Source organism: Pseudorca crassidens, chromosome 12, assembly GCF_039906515.1.
Source record: "Pseudorca crassidens isolate mPseCra1 chromosome 12, mPseCra1.hap1, whole genome shotgun sequence".
NCBI lineage: Eukaryota > Metazoa > Chordata > Mammalia > Artiodactyla > Delphinidae > Pseudorca > Pseudorca crassidens.
In genome coordinates, this window is record NC_090307.1 from 67,532,072 (window position 1) to 67,551,294 (window position 19,223).

Here is a 19,223-nt window from a genome sequence, read left to right on the forward strand (position 1 = left end):
CCGGGACAATCAGATGTGGAGGTGGTCCACACGGAGGAGGAAACATGGAGGAGGGTAGGGAGGGTGGACAGACTTCCATTCCTGCAGCGACCCAATTCCCTGTTCTCGAATGTTCTCTGGGGGCGGGGGGGGTCCTGGGTGACAGTGAAACCATTCCTCACAAGAGTCCCAAGACTCCATCCTCTATCTTGATTTCTTAAAGGATAAGAGGATTTTGTTCCCCTTTGAGGATGGTTGAGTTCAGGACACCAAATGCAGAAAGAAAAACGAGCAGAGCACGAGTTCTGAATGACAATGAGGACATTTTATTGAGAGTTGATTGGGTGCAGGAGGAAGGGCTGGGGGGACCAGGGTGGGTGGGTAGACCCTCCAGGGGTCCTGTGACTCCAGTCCCCTGAGGATGTGAGGACCAGGACCTAAGGGCACTCGGAGGGCGACACTGTCTTCTCCACGGTTTTCCCATCGTGCGTGACCTGGCAGCTGACCCCGTTCTCATAAGATTTCCACTCGCTGGCCGTCAGGGCCAGGTAGCTGCTGGCCGCGTACTTGCTGTTGCTCTGTTTCGAGGGCTGGCTGGTCTCCACGCCCTTGGTGATGGTGGTGCTGCCTGACTTCCAGGCCACCGTCACGCTGCCCGGGTAGAAGTCATTGATGAGACACACCAGGGTGGCCTTGTTGGCGCTGAGCTCCTCAGTGGAGGGCGCGAACAGAGTGACTGAGGGCGAGGACTTGGGCTGACCTGCAAAGTGAGGGAGAGATGGGAGGTCACTGGGGCAGCGTCCATCGCGGGAGGCCCTGACCTCAGGAGAAGCGGGCACAGGTGCCCAAAGTCCAGTGCATGGATCCCAGGCGGGCCCTTGCTCCCCTGAGGTCAGGCAGCCATGGCTGGGGTCGCTCACCTTCTGTCAGGGGATCCTCAGTGCCCGACTCCTGGGAGTTTGGGGCTCCCTGGCAAGTCTCCATCTCTTCCTCAGGCTCCCACGTCCCATAAACCACATCCCACCCTCTGCTCCCTGGTGCTGCCTGGCGTCCACCCTGAGGTCCCCTCTTTCCACTGGGTGTCTGTTTGTCCTGGGCGTCTGTCTGTCTGAGATCTTCCCCTGGTTCTCGTCCGGTGTCCTCATACAGGTCGTCTGTCTGTCCCCCGTTCAGGCTCTCTTCCCTTTTGCGGGGGGCTTTGTTGCCCACAGTCCCCCTAACACCAGCCTTGCAGCCCCCAACCGTCTAGGGCTGCCACAGAGACCACAGAGACCCCTCCAGGGCTGCCAGGGTGGAGGGAGCGTCAGCCCCAGGGCTGGGGTCCAGGGAGTCCCACAAATGAGAGTTTCCATGTGGGTGAACATTGCGTTCTGAGCCTGGAGCTGTGTCTGTTCTGAGGGATCCCCTGACCTGTGAAGTCCCGCTGGGGATCTGTCTGTCCTGGGACATCTGTCTGCCTGGCCGGGTCAGTTCCTGTCACCTTTCTCTATCAGGAATCCCCACGCTGGGGGTCTGAGCTAGGGGCTCACGTCCAGTGTGTAACTGGGTGCGGTGACCCTTAAGGCCCGAGTGTCCTGAGATCTGTGCGGCCTGGGTGACCTGCTTGCTGGGAGGAGGATGGGGACCTAGCACCCTGAGGTCACCTTCTCAACGGGACACTCGTCTACCCTTCCCCCGTGTACTGTTCCCTCCTCCACTCTCCAAGGCCCCTGGCTCTGGGGTCCCTCACTAGCCCCCATTTGGGTCCCTGAGCAGAAAGATCCCAGGATGACACCCATGCTCTGTCCAGCTCTTTCCAGGGTCCTTCCCACATCCCTGGACCCAGTGCCCCAGCCTGAGACCCCCATTCCTTGGGCCTCAGCCCCTCCCTTCTCCTCAGACCCCGGGGCTCGGCTCCCTGAGGAGGGAGCTGACATCCCAGCATCCAGAGAAGAAGGGCCTGGAGGGAAGGCTCGGGATGGGAAGAGCGAGGGGTGGCAGGAGGGTCACTTAGCCCGTGCCCACCATGCCCACCAGGTTCTGTGAAGAACGACAGGCTTGGGGGCAATGGACAGCCTAGAGGGTGAAGGTGACAGGCTCCGGAGAGTGAGACTCCAGCCCCAGACAGGAGGGAAAAGACAAGAAAATCTGCCCAAATTTCACCGTGGACCCTGAAGAGGAGGGGAAGGGGGAGACTCACCCAGGACGGTCAGCTTGGTCCCTCCGCCGAACGGATAACACAGTGACACAGCCTCGAACATAAACCCTCCTGACACCCCCTCCACCCCCTGCCCAGGCCCACCTGCAGCTGCACAGAGGCCCCAGGGCCACCCTCCTTGTCATGGGGGCTGGTCTGTCCTCGGGGAGGCTGAGGGGGGACCCCACCCCACCAGCAACTTCAGCCCTGGGAAGCGGGGCTCCATCCTTCCCCAGGCATGGGAGGTGCAGGAGAGACATCTGGGTGTCACATCACATCCCAGGGACCTTCCTTTCCTGGAGGAGGTGGGGTCCCCTGGTCAGTAGCGTGGGGGGCGTCATGGTGGGAGGGTGAGGAGCCTGTTTAGCACCCTGAGGGGATGGAGCTGTGCTCTCTGCAGAGCGAGGCCACAGGGATTCTGGAGGCTCCAGTGCCCTAGAGGCAGGTCCAACACGGTCAAGTTTGCAGCAACTCGTGTGTGTGCCGGTGTGCGCGCATGTGCGTGTGTGTCTGTGTGTGTGTCTGCCTTTCTAACCACTCGGGTCCCTGTCCTGTGTAGCTCCTACAGCAATAATCTCACTGATCTGAGATCTCATTCCAGATCTAAGATGGTGAATCAGTACACAGTCAAGTCCACGGCACTGTCCTAGACCGAAACTTGACGTTAGACTCATGGCCCCATCGACCACTCACATGGTTTTCACTGGCATTTGTGGTGGGTAGGTGGTGGGCTGGCCACCGAGAGATTGGTGAGAGCAGAGCTGGCCTCGTCCCAGGAGCCTTGAAGGCAGTCGGGACCCTCCTGACACAAGTGGGAGGAGGACTGTCTAGAGGGAGTGTGGGGTGAGTGACCAGGGTCAGGGACTGTGGGTCCTGTGCAGAGTGTGACCGGAAGGCCTGGGGGAGGGGCACAGGGCTGTTTCCCTAGGGAGGTGCGAGCAGGAGGTGCCATGAGGGGGGTGGGAACTCTAGGACGAGGTCATGCGGAATTACCAGGGTGGGTTTTGAGCAAAAGGACACGTGGAATCGGTGGGTCATCATCTACGGAGCCGACGGACTCCTGAGGGCTACACAATCCAGAATGTGGTGCTGAGGATTCCAGGGAAGGGAGGTGAGGTATTGTCCTGGGGGCCCTGGCAACCAAACACTGTGACCGGGACAGTCAGATGTGGAGGTGGTCCACACGGAGGAGGAAACATGGAGGAGGGTGGGGAGGGTGGACAGACTTCCATTCCTGCAGCGACCCAATTCCCTGTTCTCGAATGTTCTCTGGGGGCGGGGGGGTCCTGGGTGACAGTGAAACCATTCCTCACAAGAGTCCCAAGACTCCATCCTCTATCTTGATTTCTTAAAGGATAAGAGGATTTTGTTCCCCTTTGAGGATGGTTGAGTTCAGGACACCAAATGCAGAAAGAAAAACGAGCAGAGCACGAGTTCTGAATGACAATGAGGACATTTTATTGAGAGTTGATTGGGTGCAGGAGGAAGGGCTGGGGGGACCAGGGTGGGTGGGTAGACCCTCCAGGGGTCCTGTGACTCCAGTCCCCTGAGGATGTGAGGACCAGGACCTAAGGGCACTCGGAGGCCGACACTGTCTTCTCCACGGTTTTCCCATCGTGCGTGACCTGGCAGCTGACCCCGTTCTGATAAGATTTCCACTCGCTGGCCGTCAGGGCCAGGTAGCTGCTGGCCGCGTACTTGCTGTTGCTCTGTTTCGAGGGCTGGCTGGTCTCCACGCCCTTGGTGATGGTGGTGCTGCCTGACTTCCAGGCCACCGTCACGCTGCCCGGGTAGAAGTCATTGATGAGACACACCAGGGTGGCCTTGTTGGCGCTGAGCTCCTCAGTGGAGGGCGCGAACAGAGTGACTGAGGGCGGGGACTTGGGCTGACCTGCAAAGTGAGGGAGAGACGGGAGGTCACTGGGGCAGCGTCCATCGCGGGAGCCCCTGACCTCAGGAGAAGCGGGCACAGGTGCCCAAAGTCCAGTGCATGGATCCCAGGCAGGCCCTTGCTCCCCTGAGGTCAGGCAGCCATGGCTGGGGTGGCTCACCTTCTGTCGGGGGATCCTCAGTGCCCGACTCCTGGGAGTTCGGGGCTCCCTGGCAGGTCTCCATCTCTTCCTCAGGCTCCCACGTCCCATAAACCACATCCCACCCTCTGCTCCCTGGTGCTGCCTGGCGTCCACCCTGCGGTCCCCTCTTTCCTCTGTCTGTCCTGGGCATCTGTCTGTCTGAGATCTTCCCCTGGTTCTCGTCTGGTGTCCTCATACAGGTCGTCTGTCTGTCCCCCGTTCAGGCTCTCTTCCCTTTTGTGGGGGGCTTTGTTGCCCACAGTCCCCCTAACACCAGCCTCGCAGCTCCCAACCCTCTAGGGCTGCCACAGAGACCACAGAGACCCCTCTAGGGCTGCCAGGGTGGAGGGAGTGTCAGCCCCAGGGCTGGGGTCCAGGGAGTCCCACAAATGAGAGTTTCCATGTGGGTGAACGTTGTGTTCTGAGCCTGGGGCTGTGTCTGTTCTGAGGGGTCCCCTGACCTGTGAAGTCCCGCTGGGGATCTGTCTGTCCTGGGACATCTGTCTGCCTGGCCAGGTCAGTTCCTGTCACCTTTCCCTATGAAGGGTCCCCACGCTGGGCATCTGAGCTAGGGGCTCACGTCCAGTGTGTAACTGGGTGCGGTGACCCTTAAGGCCCGAGTGTCCTGAGATCTGTGCGGTCTGGGGTGTCCTGCTTGCTGGGAGGAGGATGGGGACCTAGCACCCTGAGGCCACCTTCTCAACAGGACATTCGTCTACCCTTCCCCCGTGTACTGTTCCCTCCTCGACTCTCCAAGGCCCCTGGCTCTGGGGTCCCTCACTAGCCCCCATTTGGGTCCCTGAGCAGAAAGATCCCAGGATGACACCCATGCTCTGTCCAGCTCTTTCCAGGGTCCTTCCCACATCCCTGGACCCAGTGCCCCAGCCTGAGACCCTCATTCCTTGGGCCTCAGTCCCTCCCTTCTCCTCAGACCCTGGGGTTGGGCACCCTGAGGAGGGAGCTGACATCCCAGCATCCAGAGAAGAAGGGCCTGGAGGGAAGGCTCGGGATGGGAAGAGCGAGGCGTGGCAGGAAGGTCACTGAGCCTGTCCCCACCCTGCCCACCAGGTTCTGTGAAGAATGACAGGCTTGGGGGCAATGGACAGCCTAGAGGGTGAAGGTGACAGGCTCCGGAGAGTGAGACTCCAGCCCCAGACAGGAGGGAAAAGACAAGAAAATCTGCCCAAATTTCACTGTGGAACCCGAAGAGGAGGGGAAGGGGGAGACTCACCCAGGACGGTCAGCTTGGTCCCTCCGCCGAACGCAGCACACCGTGACACAGTCTTGAACATAAACCCTCCTGACACCCCCTCCACCCCCTGCCCAGGCCCACCTGCAGCTGCACAGAGGCCCCAGGGCCACCCTCCTTGTCATGGGGGCTGGTCTGTCCTCAGGGAGGCTGAGGGGGGACCCCACCCCACCAGCAACTTTAGCCCTGGGAAGCGGGGCTCCATCCTTCCCCAAGCATGAGAGGTGCAGGAGAGACATCTGGGTGTCACATCACATCCCAGGGACCTTCCTTTCCTGGAGGAGGTGGGGTCCCTTGGTCAGTAGCGTGGGGGGCGTCATGGTGGGAGGATGAGGAGCCTGTTTAGCACCCTGTATCTCCCAATGCAGTTTATCTAAATCAGAAGTTAACCCTTTGCATTGGGACAAGAATTTTTTTATTTGAGCGGTGGAACTATTTGGTCATGGTTGTGTTTAAGGTGTGCACATGAGATTTTTGAAACAAAATTTAACAGAACAGCAATATAAATTCAACACTTATTTCTGATTAAATAAAGCAAATATCCAGCCTTTTATTAAGTTAATTATCTAAGGAAACATCCTCAACTTGATAAAGAGTATCTCCCAAAACTTATAGCAACCTTCACATTTAAAGGTAAAACCATCTTAAAGGTCAGGGTTCCCACTCTTACTTTTATTATTCATCATATTCTACAGATTCGAGCCAATGAAGTGAGATGAGGTGGGGCAAAGAGTGTGTTAGGAAAAATGAGATAAAATTGTTCTTTGCAGATGATGGGCTAGTTTACTTCAACAAACAAACAAAACAAAACCCAAGACAATCAGCTGAAGGACTATTAGAACTAATACAAGAATTAACCAAAATGATTGAACACAAGAGCAATAGGGAACTATTGAGGAGATGAAATTTGGGAAACACTGACAACCTCAATAAAAATTCTATTAAAAGTCCTAGGAATAAACTTAACAGAAAATGTGCAAGATTTGCATGGATAAAATATAACACAACTTGACTAACGGACACAACAGCAAAGACATCAGTTCCCCTCAAATGAATCCATATACTTCATGAAATTACAAGCACAACATCAAAGGAATAATTTTTGAAAATTAGTGAACCGATTCTGAAGTCCAACAGTAAGAATAATGATGGAGAAGAGACACAAATATTCTGAATGAGAATAATAACGACGGGGTTGTTCTTTACCAGGTACAGAAACACATTGTAAAGCTACCATAATTAAAACAGGGTGGAAAGGATGTGGGAATTGATCATTAGATCAACAGAACCACAGAGAGGATGTGATAAATCCATAATTCAGTATTGGATAAAAGCTATGTTTGTATTCAACAAATATATGATGATTGGCTCTCCATTTGGAAAATATATAAGGTTATATTCCTACCTACCCAAAAATAAACTCCAGGTGAAGTAAAAACAAACACCAAAACAATGAAAATACCTGAATAAAATAGAAAAAAATAGAAATGAATATGCCTTCCCTATGTTTGCCACAGATCACAGACACTGTTAAGAAAAACCACAAATCTGACATATAAAAATTAAAAAGGTTTTATGGTGAAAGACCCCACAAACAAAAGTTGTAAAACAGATCAGGGAAAAATATTTACAATGTACATACTTAATAAGGGGTTACTATCCCAAATAGATGGAGAGTTTCTTATGGATCTTTAAGAAAATACAACCAAACGAACGAAAAATAAACCAGGCAAAATTATGACTGGTGAATTCACAGAAGAAATAAAATCAGTCAATAAAAATATGAAAGAAAAATAAGTTTCACCAACGATCAAATAAACAAACACATTTGTTCTCATTTTTGCTCATCAGACATGCAAAATAGAAAAAGATCCACCCTGTCACATTATTGGCAACAATGGAGAGGGAAAGGCACTGTCATTCACTGTGGTGAGAGTAAGTTGGAACAGACTTTTGGGAGGACCACTGGCATCTCCTACGAAAATTTCAAAGCCTGTTCTCTCTGATCCAGCAATCCCACTTTTAGGCATCTATCCCGTGGAGATACACAGTGTACTTAGTATGGATACACAGCTACACACGTTGGGGGTCTCCATGTAGCATCTCTTGTAATTTACATTTTTAAGTGGAAACAACCTAAATGTTCATTAACAGGGGAATCATTAAAGACATGCTGCTTCATCCAAACTTTGAAGTCTTACAAAGCTGTGTGGAGAACATGGGGGATTCATATGGGCTGATACAGAAAATCTCAACAGACTGTTGAAAAAGCTAGTTGCAGGCTAATATACTTCTGTGCTTAATCTTTTTTTAAAACACATAGTACTCTGGTATTAAAAATTATTTTCGAAGATAAAAATGAAATATATCTTCTTGTGAACATTTTCATAACTACAGAAAATTATAAAGTAAAAAATTGAAACTAGATGAAATCCCACCTGCCAGAGACACACCATTGACATTTTTCTACATTTTCTGACAGGCTTTTGAAAATGCACACATACTTTAAAAACCCAATTTCAGAAATACAATTTTGGAGGTTTGTGTAAGATTCCTTATGATGGATATTCCATGCTGTATTTTGTCACACCCTTTCTGCTGGATATCTAGGTTATTTCCAGTTTTCTCCCATCATTAATAATGTTGAGTTTCTTGCTTGTAAACCTTTGGTTACATCTTTGGTTGTTCCCCCCACCCTCTGCTCAGGATGAATTCCTAGAAGTGGAATTACACAATTTAAAGAAATATGCTTTCTTTTATGACTCACCGCGTATTGCTAAAAAGGGTGTACATTTTAGTCTTTTATAGACAGTTCGTGACTGTGCCCATTCCTCCCCATCATGATACTGTCACTTTAAATTCACTTGCCAATTCCATAGGAGATATTGGTACCTGGTCACCATGGACCAGCACCCCCTCCCCATCCCCTTTCCACTGCCCCTTCTCCATCCTCTAATCTGGCCTCACACTGGTCTCCGATCTGGAGCCATTTTTTCAAAACACTAACCTGACTCTGACAGCTCCCCACTTAAATCCTTCAGTGACTCCTCCTGGACCCCAGGATAAAGGATGAAGTGTACAAGACCCCAGCAGTCTGCACCCCGCTCTCCCCGGCTCTGGAGGCTCCCTGCGGGCCTGTGCCACCTCACTCTCCTCCTCGGACCCCCCACCATTCCCTCTGCCTGGAGCGCCCCATCACGTGTCAACACCCTGGATCTGTAAGACCAGCTCGGGCATCCCCCCTCCCATCTTACTGCTCCTAAAATTACCCATGGGTCTGCCCAATGCCTGGATATGACCCCGCTTGGTTCAGGCTTGGCCCCAGTTAAACACTCAGGAATTTAGTTGAGGAGTTGGCCTCCTTGGGGGACACCAAGCCAAACCCTTGCTTCCTTCTCTGGATGCCTTGTAAACTGCCCCTTCTCTTGCACCATTTTCTTAAAACACAGGACATGCTGGTGCCTGTTCAGTCCCGGGATTTCCACAGTCCTGGGACCGTGCCCATGTGTTGTGTGAACTTGGGCAGGTTACTTCACTTTTCTGGACCTCTATCCCTGTCTGTAAGATGGGGATGATGGCAGGACCTGCCTTGTGGGGCTGCTGCCCCTAAAGTGATTAGTGTCTTCTGGGTACGTCCTGCCCCTGCTGCCCTGTTTCTCCCTGCTCAGAGGTCCAGGGCGAGGCAAGTGAGGCACCAGTCTTGGGCACAAAACTTAAGGGGCACTAAAAAAATCCAGTCATTGAGATAAATAATACTTTAGTATAGTATTAAGGAAGAAAAATCAATACAAACAAATTCACACTAGACAAAATGTCAACACTTTAAATAAAGCCACTGTCTGCTCAGGCCCCTTCTTTACGGATGATTCTCCCTTCTTGCCCCTCTCTTCTATATTCATTCACCCCTGCACCCCGTCAAAGGGACCTCCAGTCCCCCTGTACCACAACTCCCTCGGCCTCTTACCTGTCCCACAGGCTCCAGAAGCTGGAGACTTCCTAGGGCTTCCATGTGGGGGGCCATGCTGCCATCGGGGGCAGCAGGCCATGGGTGCCCATGGCCAGGCCCAGTACTATTAGAGGCCAGGGCTGCCTGGGGACAGAGCTCTGACCCCTGGGGTGTTCATGGGCCCACCTGGCCTGACCTGGGCCTCATGTGCCCTCAGGGTCAAAGGCGCCTCGGCCAACCTGCTGGTGTGGGCTCCCTGGAGGGGGATCGGCAGGTGCCCCCAGTTCCTCTTGCTGGCAGTGGCCGTCCCAGTGCATCCTGGCCCTCGTGGCCCTGTCCTCTGCCTGGGCCTTTTCTGTCCCTGCCCCCAACACCTGGCCCCCTTCAGGGTCCATGGCTGTTACTCCTGGGGCCTCTCCCAGGGGGGCCTTTGCTAACTGCTCTGCTGTGGTCAGGATCCAGGGCTCAAGGGCTTCACAGCAAAGCCCGCCCACCAGCCCCGCCCCCGGGTCCCTGGGTCGGGCACACCTTCCCTATTCTCCTTCCCTGTTCTGCAACTGCGTCCCTGGGCTGTGGAGCATCTCCCTGGGGCCTGGAGGGGCCGGGGAGGGCAGCCGAGTTCCCGTGGAATAAGTCAGTGAGGCCTGAGTGCAGTGGGCTGGGGCTTCTCTTCTGACCAGTCCTCTGGCTTGGTCCCTGCAGCCTTCACTCCAGCCAGTCAAGATCGCCCTTCCTTGGTTGGTTTGGCCAAGCCTGGCTAGTGTCCCTGGTCAACTCCTCACTCAGCTTCTCAGCCAGGCAAGGGCCCTGCGGGAGTGATTCTATACCCGTAGTTCAAGGAGAAACGTCAAGTCATGAATGTTGACACCAACCAGACCGAGGTTCCCTCTGGGCCTCAGTTTCCTTATCTGTAAAATAGGGGCAGTTCCTTTGCCGTAGGAAGGCCTTGAGGATCAGTGTGATCACGTGTCTGCTTAGGTTGGGGTCCGTTTTGAAGCCCAGGGAGATAACACACGATCCAGTGATGAGAGGGATGCTGTCTATCCAGTGCTGACAACCGGGCCGGCTCCCTGCTGAGCTGAGATTTTTTTTTTTTTCTCCCCTGTTTGAAGATGAAGAAATTGATGTTCAAGCAGCTTCCGTACTTTCCTGATGCTACACCGTCAAGAGGTCTGGCCCTCACGCAGCTCCAGGGCATGCCCCTCCCTCTAGGTCCTGGTGCTGTCAGGCTGCCGGGTATAGGAAGAACTCCAAGTGGCAGGTTGCAAGTTCCCACTTGTCACAGCCAGCACCTACCCTCTGGCTTTCCAGTTGCTCTCTGGCCACAGGAGCTCTAATACCTATGTCAACTTAAGTCCAGCTCTGCAGTCCTCCCAATTTTCTGGTTCAGCAAATCTGAAAGAGGCCTCCCAGGGATGGACCCCAAAGTGACTTTCCTGGGAGGGCCCTTTCAGAGGTGTCTGGCCCGTGATTTTTTTTTTTTTGTGGTACGTAGGCCCCCCACTGCTGCAGCCTCTGCCGTTGCGGAGCACAGGCTCCGGACGCGCAGGCTCAGCGGCCAGGGCTCACGGGCCCAGCTGCTCCGCGGCATGTGGGATCTTCCCGGACCGGGGCACGAACCCGTGTCCCCTGCCATCGGCAGGCGGACTCTCAACCACTGCGCCACCAGGGAAGCCCGGCCCATGTTTTGAGGCCGATGCTCCTTAATTTTCCTGCTTCATTTGGTGAAAATCAGTCCAGCCTGTTCCGTGGGATGCGTTAACAGGCACACAGCTTGGGACTTCATTTTCTTCATATAGATCAGGGTCCCTGGGAGACAATGTCCACGGATCTCTGTATTTCTGCACGTCTCACGAGCAAAGGAACGGGTTGCCTTTGTTTTGGATCATCTTTTCGAGTATGTTTGTGTAATGAATGACCCTGGAGGGTAGAGATAGCGTCTCCCTCTGGAGCAAAACATGCTTACTGTCTGGCAGAAAAGATTTGGGGTCCCCAGCTTGGATGTGCAGGTGTCTCCTGGCCCCTTTGCATCACCCTGTGGGGCTCAGAGAACCAGCGCAGGATGGTGCTGATATGCCGGCTGCCTCTCTTGCTGGGAGTAACATGCTGGCCTTTGTCTCCAACCCAGCATCTTGTGTCCGCCAGCATCTGTGCAACTGCGGCAGGCTCACTTTTTAGCTTGCGGGCAGGAACAAATCCCAGACCCTCCACAGCTCTTGATAATGATGGTTTTGATGGGGGAAGGAGGGAAGGAAGGTGATGATGGTGATCAAAACCTCACAGTTTGACCAAACTCATAAAGCAGCTTTGGAGGAACCCCAGGCTGCCGGGCCGGGTGCTGAGGGCTGGACTATACAGCACACACAGACAGATCCCTGGCCTTGGACATGGGCCAGGCATTGAACAGTAACGGGGTGTGGGTGCCCTACCAGCCATCATGCAGGATATGGGGGAGCCCCTGGGAGGCCCTGATTCAGTCCAGCTTCTCCCCATTGTGGTGCTTGGCCCACTCCAGCCTGGGACCTGGGCCCCTTGCACCTTGGGGGCTGCGTTGCCCCTGCCCCAGGGTCCAGGCTGAATCTGCTCCCTCCCCGCACCCCTGTGTGGGTGTGACACTCACCCACTGCCCGGGGCCCAGAAGCTGTGGTCCCCCCCACCCACTGGGGACAGCCCCAGATTTCGGGGAGAAAAAGGGGCTGTCCCTGAACTCGGTGATTCCAGTTGTGCCCCAGCCTCCACCCTGTACCTGCCACGGTCTCTGGGCAGCCGCCACCGCAGACCACATCCTCCTGTGGTGGCTGCAATCGGAAATCCTGGTCTGGCTGGACGCTGGGGACCCTCGGGGGATGGGCAGGGCCTTCCCAGCTGGTGCAGCTGCAGCTCTGGCCGCCCAGACTTGTCCCCACCCCCTCCCTGGACCGAGAATGGCCGAGGGCTGGATTCAGGCTGAGCCAGAGAGGTCTGGGTCCAGCTGTCCTGTTCAGCAGATCCCCTGCTCAGGGTCCCTGGCTCCTCTGTGCCCCGCCCCCACCCATCTCCCCTGGAGTGGAGGGGTGTGTCATGTCCAGTCACTTCTGCCCTGCTCCCGTGTCAGGGGCGCCCCCTGCCTCCTGCTGGTCAGCCCCCTGCCCATTCTACATCCACAGGCCCCAGACACCTGCCTATAGTCAGAGTGGAGTCTTCTCTCCCAGGCCTAGGTCTCCCCAGCTCCCCACTCCCCACCATCCCCAAAACTTAAGCGGTTGGTCCTTCTCTTAACATCTTCAGTGTTTTACTCTTGGGGCCTGGAGGGTCTGAGGCAGAGGGGGACAAAATGTCCGTCTGGAGATATGACAAAGCTTCTGGAATCAGGATCTGGCTCTGTGGTTCCTGAGCCCCCTCTGAAGGGTGCCCGGGGAACCCTGAAGATCCCAGCTCCTCTGGCGATCCTGGGGGTGCAGCCCCCCACCTGCACTGTCCTCCAGCAAATGGGGAGAGAATCCTACTGCTTCTGGAGACGTCACAGACTCACCGACCTGGTAGCTTCTACGGATGAAGAAACTGAAGCACAGAGAGGGAGAGTTTCTTTCCTAAGACACACAGCTACTTGGTGTAAAGACCGTGTCCTAGGACTTACCAGTACCAGCCGGAGACCTGGGAGGACCAGCCTTTTTGGACATGGTGGTGGGACCCAGCCTGGAACTGGGGGCTTTGGAAAATTTCCATGCTTTAACCTCTAACTCTCCCAGTCCAGCCACCGGGGATGCAGCCCGAGGGGGAGGGCCCGGTACAGGGCAGCAGAAACCAGCTGTCAAGGGAGGCAACGCCCAGAAAATGTGGCTCGTGGGAGGCGTGAGACCTGAGGGTGGGGGCGGGGGGTTCCCGTGAGGGGGAGGAAGGGGTGCAGGGGCTGGACTTTGTTCTTCATCTTCCTGGAGTCCCGGCTTGTCCTGGGGTGGGGGTGCTTAAGGTGAGTCACACCAGTGCATGGTCAGATCCTCACTTTACTTACTGTTTCAGTGCTTTACTCATATGGATTTTGGGGGGCTTTAATTTCAATTTTTAAAAATATTGCATTAAATATTATTTATCTTTTTTTTTTTTAATTTGGCCGTGCCATGGGGCTTATGGGATCTTAGTTCCCCAGCCAGGGATTGAACCCGTGACCTCGTCAGTGAAAGCATGGAGTCTTAACCACTGGACCTCCAGGGAATTCCCAAAATATTATTTTTCTTGATTACTGAGTTTTGGGGCACTTCCTTAAATTTCTCAGACAAGGAGCGTGTCTTACTCATCTCACTCTAGTCTTGGCTGTGTCTGGAACTTGGGAGAAACCAGTTACCTCCAGCTCAAGGAACTGCTTTTTGCAGGGTCTGCCCAGCCCTTCCCTGTGCTGGAGTGGGCATGGCCAGTGCCCAGCAGGTCCTGCCCCACCTGACCAGGTGGGTTTATTTTTGTAGGGCAGAACCTGTTTTCCAGGTCCTTTCCAAAGGCTTGGACTGACACCTGGGAGGGGTACACTCCCACGGCGAGGAGACCCCACTTTGGCAGGTGGTGGCTTTGTAGCAGCCATTGGTCCTTTAACTGTTCCACCAGCAACTATCAGCCGGGTGAATCCTCTTGGGACCCTGGGAGGGTGGTCCAGACTTACACATTCTCACACCCTTGTTCCATTCATAGGAAATGCTTCCGTCCTGATGGCTAACAAGACTAATGTGATTTATATTCGATTCTTACTTCATTCTTACTAAAAGCCAAACCACTAAATACTCTGACATTTATTTCTCACATGGTGTCCCATAGTATCTGTTGCTAATTAAATAACGACAAATAGCCTTGTGACTTACCTTGTTTTTAAAAAGTTATAAATGTAGATAAGTGAATGCAGAAGATCTACATCATTTTAATGTTGATCTCACCAGACACATCTTTTAATTTTCAGTGATTTATGATGTTCCTCAAAATGCCCACTAACATGTTTACTTGTATTGACAAATACAGTGGGAAGGCTTCCAACAGGACATCGTCCGAATAGTACATTTGGCAGTGAGGACTGGCTGTGCAAATTACATCACTCGGTCAGACTCTTCCATAGATTGAAAGATTCAAGTCAGCAGCCTCAGGTTTTGGAGGAAGCATATACTCAAAACACATGATAAGATGCAAGTATTTTTCTCAAAAGATATCATATTGGCAAAGCTGCACTAAGATGATATTTAAATTTTCCCCAATCTTTATATCTTCTTACACAAGGGGCCTCTTAAGTAAAGGAGCAATACATTGAACTAGTAAGTTCCGCTCAAGCCTTCTCGGTGTTTGTCCCCGAGAAAATGAATGACAAGTGGTTGGGTGACACCTCTCTGAGGGTGGTTCCCCGAAAAGCTGACTCTGGGATGGAGCCGGCTTGCAGGCTCTCCCAGTATATGAGGCAATGAGCCCTCATCCCTGAGGGGTCTGGAGGTGCATCGAACTGCCTCTCACACGAGTCCTCTTGAAGTCGGGTGGTGTCCGTCCAATCCTTTGCTTTCCACAAAATTACAAGAGTATGAAACGGAGCTGTCAGCTGATAAATCGTTTAGAGAAACTATTTTTGACCATCAACCACAAACGATTTTTGGCATATAACTAGGAAGGAGTTCATATCAGGCAGTGACACTGTATTACAAGACTCCTATTGATGGACCAAAGTTTCTTCATGTTTCATATAGAAACGCAAGCCAGGACAGCTTTGATGCTGGACTTACTTCATTCTAGAGGTAAATTATATTAATTGATGGATCCACGAATCAACACTAGTTAATAGTCATTTATGAAAATGTCAATGCATTTATGCTGTTTTGATCAAACTCTGCTGCTAATAATTAGGATATAACAATATGGGAGAAACCTTTTAGCACTTAAAATCACGGGAAATGAAACAAATTCAAAAATTTTAAATGAATGTACATTATTATGACAGAGATGTATGATAGGATAATGAATGAGATTTTCAGGTATGAAAATGTATGAGCAGACCAAATGTAGTAAGGGATGTGGAATGGAAACAAGTCTAAGCAGAAGGAAAGATGGATGTTATAGAAGAATTTTAAGGACAGTGGATATCAAATCATGATGATTTTTAGACTCTGATGAATATATGTAAAGGAGTGATGTGAACATTTTACAATCTTCTGATGACAATTTTCAGATGTCAAATTACAAAGGAACAGGCATCGTGGGGAAGCCCAATTCTTAGAGGGTTGTGGGCAATGGTGTTGAGGGCCCGCCTCAGGGTGTTGCAGGGAGGCCCTGGGTCTCAGTGCAGGACGATCAGGCACAAGTGACGAGAATGACCTCCGTGAGTCAGGGGCCACCAGCAGCCACCAGGGGCCGGAAGGTTTCCTTCCTGTATCTGGAATCTTCCCCCCCTCCTGAGAGAAGCCAGTGGAGAAGCTGAGCCTGGAGAGGGGACACGGCTGTCCTAGGACACAGCTGGCAAGGGGAACCCTCTGGCTCAAGGGTGCTGACGACAGTCTCCATGACTCAGGACCGAATCCCCACTCGCCATTTCTTAGCAGCATAAACAGAGGTCCTGAGAGCACAGAGGACACTGGAGCCTCAGGCCTGCCCTTCAGCTGCTCCGAGGTGGGTGGAGTGAGCGCCGAGCCAGGCAAGGAGGTTAGGATCTCACTGTGTCTGTGTCACCGTGAGTCACTGCCAGCTGCTCCTACTGCCATCAGCTACTGCAAGTAATAGTCGCCCTTGTCCTCGGCCTGGGCTCCGCTGATGGCCAGGCTGGCTGTGTTCCCTGAGTTGGATCCTGAGAACCGGTAAGGGATGCCAAAGGGCCTCTCGTTATCATGATAGATGACCAGCACTGGGGCCTGGCCCGGCTTCTGCTGGTACCAGTAAGCACTTTTACTTCCAATGTTGTTTCCCCCCACACGTGATCCTGGCCGTCTGTCCCAGGGACACCGACACCGAGGGCGACTGAGTCAGTTCATAGGAGGACACAATGCCTGCAGGAGAGAAAAGGACAGGTGGGCTGGAGGTGAAGAACCCATGTCCAGAGACCCCCACCTGCCTGGCCTGGACTAAGCTCCAAAGATTCTCTGGGCCCCGAGGGCGCCCCCTCCCGTCAGTCTCAGCCCCAGGGGCCCATGGGCCTGGCTGGTGGATGGAGCCTCTGAACAAATGAGAACGCTCCCCACTTTCTCTGGCAGGCGCAGCCCCTCGGGGCTCACACACAGCAGTGAGCACAGTGGGGAGATTTCAGCCCCTCCAGCCCCCCATCCTGCGGCAGGGCCAGGAGTCTCCTGTCCCCACAGGCAGCGCCCTGCTGAGCTCAGAGTCAGGGCCAGGCCTGTCCCCGAGCCCTGGGCCAGGGGTGGGCGGACCCTGGGGGCAGCACCTGTGCAGTGAGCCAGGAGGCCGAGGAGGAGGGGGGTCCAGGCCATGGTGGAGGCACCCCGAGTCTGCTCCCCGAGGCCTAGGCTGGGCAGGGTGCCTCCCAGGCCTCTCTTATCCCCTTGCTGGAGAGAGAGCTGTCGGGGGTGCGAATCAGCCGGAGCCCAGGGGGTCTGCCTGGGGAGCTCTGTGGTTTCAGAGAAGGGCTCAGCCCCCAGGGACGCAGAGAGGGAGGGGTGGCCCCTGCAGACCCCGCCTCGGCCCGGGGGATCCTCCTCCACCTGCTGTCCCATAGTCTGGGGGTGACATCTCTACCCCAGTCTGAGTCCTGGCCTCACTCCTGGACGGGCCTGGCCACTGAGAGCTCAGAGGTGGGTCTGTATTCTCTGAACTCATTCCACGGGCAACACTAAGAGGCTTAGACTGTACAGGATTCTCCCCCCTATCACAGCTCCTGGGCCCAAGACTGAATAAAATTCACAGTTTGACAAAGCACATGGAGTGTTCCAGGCCATTGCGGTGCTGTGTCTGCCCTGGGCTGTGAGCTCCTGGGGCTGTAGTGTCCCCGTCGTGCCCCAGGGGCAGGAACAGACAAGGGGCTAAAAGAAATGTTTGCTCTGTGAGAGAATGAGAGGGGGCTTCAGGGTTTAATAACTCTGCAAGGGAATGTCAGTCCTAATCCATTTCCCTTCAGTTGCTGGGAAAATATATATGTCATAAACATCACAGTTACGGAAAGCTGATTGAGTGACTGCTGTGTGTCAGACACTGGGAAACAGGAAGTGTGGAAATTTCTGGTTCCCCCCCTTCCCTGTAAGGGGTAAGTGGAGGGACAGGTGTGAGGGCAGTGGGAGAGCTTCCAGGGAGTAGGAGCAGCTGTGTGTGGAGGACGGGGGCTCCGAGCACAGGGAAGGGAGTGGCAACGTGTGGTCACAGGGAGGATGAGCATTTCTGGACAGCGGTGGCTTTTTAGCAGTATTAGGTGGGCTGGCAGTGGGTGTGGGGCAAGGAAACAGGCACCGTCTCCAAGAGCAGGACTTGGGACCCACGGAGACAGAAATATGTGCTTGAGAGTGAAGGTGACACTGTAGAAACGGAAGGACACTTGTCATCAGGTGTGAGGTCCTGGTTACTCCTTCCCCTGCACTGGAGCCCTGATGCCCAGGACACCACTCCTCCAGGTGGCTCTGCCGGGCTACCTCTGCTGCCCCCTGGTGGCTGCTCCACACTGGAGGCGGAGACTCAGTTCTAGGTGTAGATTTCAGAGCCCACTGCTCAGGTGGTGATTTCCCTGATCCAGGGATGGTGACCCCAATCAGGATTTGCTTCCACCCCATGGCTCTGTCTGTCTCACGTCCTGGCACGAGGGGCTGAGATTACCCGTGAAGATATGAACAGGCTCATCTGGAAGAGGAGGGGGCTGGGCTCACGGAGGCATCCCTGCTCCTGTCTGTGGCGTGGTGGGAGGTCACGCAGGTTGGATGGGCAGTGGGGACACCTCCCTCAGGGGGTGACTCTTATTGGTGCCAGCTTTGGGTATGGGCCTGATGCGGGGTGGCGGCTACAGTTCCAAAGGCACGGTTAGGACCACACCCACTGGGAAATGTTCATTCAGACCCACTTTGAGCTGGCACATTCTCTCCAGGGAATTCAGCATGAACAGGACACAGTCCCTGCTTGAAGGGTGTTTCCATCCTGTGTGGGGGGCAGTGCAGGGGACACAGTGGCTTTGCACACCTGGCAGAGAATCTCCACCACGGTCACCTGCACATTGCCTGCAGTGTTTATTTAAAAGCCAAACACTTGCTTCTTTCAGGTCTCTGGCTATCAGGTTTGACCAGGTGGCCCAGCACTGTTCTATGGGATGTAAGGGTCAGTTGGCTGGAGTTTATCTCGGGGAACTCTTGCTCTTGTAAAGGAAAGAAATAGCAGGAATTGACACAGATCCTTTCCTCTTGAACATGGTGTGATAGCTGGAGCTGCAGCAGCCATCCTGAAGTCTGTCATCCACAAGAATGAAAGCAAGGCCAACATATAGGGACAAGGGACCTGGATGCTGGCAAGATCTTGGGTCCCACGTGGAATCTGTGATCACCCAGAGAACTTGTCTTGGTGAGACTACAATAGGTCCCGCCTGTTCATGCCTCTTCTTTTCATCAGTGAGTCCTGAAATTAAAAAAAAAAAAAATGTATTCCGACCAAGCAGGAAAAGTCTGAGCACAAATGCATCAGTTAACGAAACTAATGATGGGGAAAGAACCCCATCGTGGTGTGTGCTGTGGGGATAATTAATCCAGAGAAGAGACAGACAATGACAGGCAGGCTGTTCTGTAATCAGAGGTTGGGGCCCCCCCCAAAGTGGTAACTCTGGAGCTGCCCTCAGGACTGGGGAGAACCAAGTAGTAAGAAGTGAGCGTGGGAAGGGCTGAGACTTGG

The 19,223-nt window shown here is 53.6% G+C and overlaps 1 protein-coding gene and 1 gene segment (V, D, J or C); both read right to left on the minus strand.

The window, feature by feature from the left end:
• Window positions 1-416: 416 nt before the first annotated feature.
• On the minus strand, window positions 417-963 carry LOC137204059 (Ig lambda chain C region-like). The segment is given in 2 exon segments: window positions 417-739; window positions 900-963. Coding segments are annotated over 2 exon segments (387 nt in total).
• Window positions 964-3,628: 2,665 nt separating this feature from the next.
• Window positions 3,629-19,223, minus strand: part of LOC137203623 (immunoglobulin lambda-1 light chain-like) — a 65,899-nt gene continuing 50,304 nt past the window's right edge. For both annotated transcript variants that reach the window (XM_067700123.1, XM_067700124.1), the window contains exons 3-4: window positions 5,459-5,510; window positions 3,629-4,046 (exon numbers count right to left, since the gene is read on the minus strand). In XM_067700123.1, the coding sequence (XP_067556224.1) occupies window positions 3,724-4,046; window positions 5,459-5,510 (375 nt within the window). In that variant the 3' untranslated portion in view covers window positions 3,629-3,723. The remainder of the gene's footprint in view (window positions 4,047-5,458; window positions 5,511-19,223) is intronic.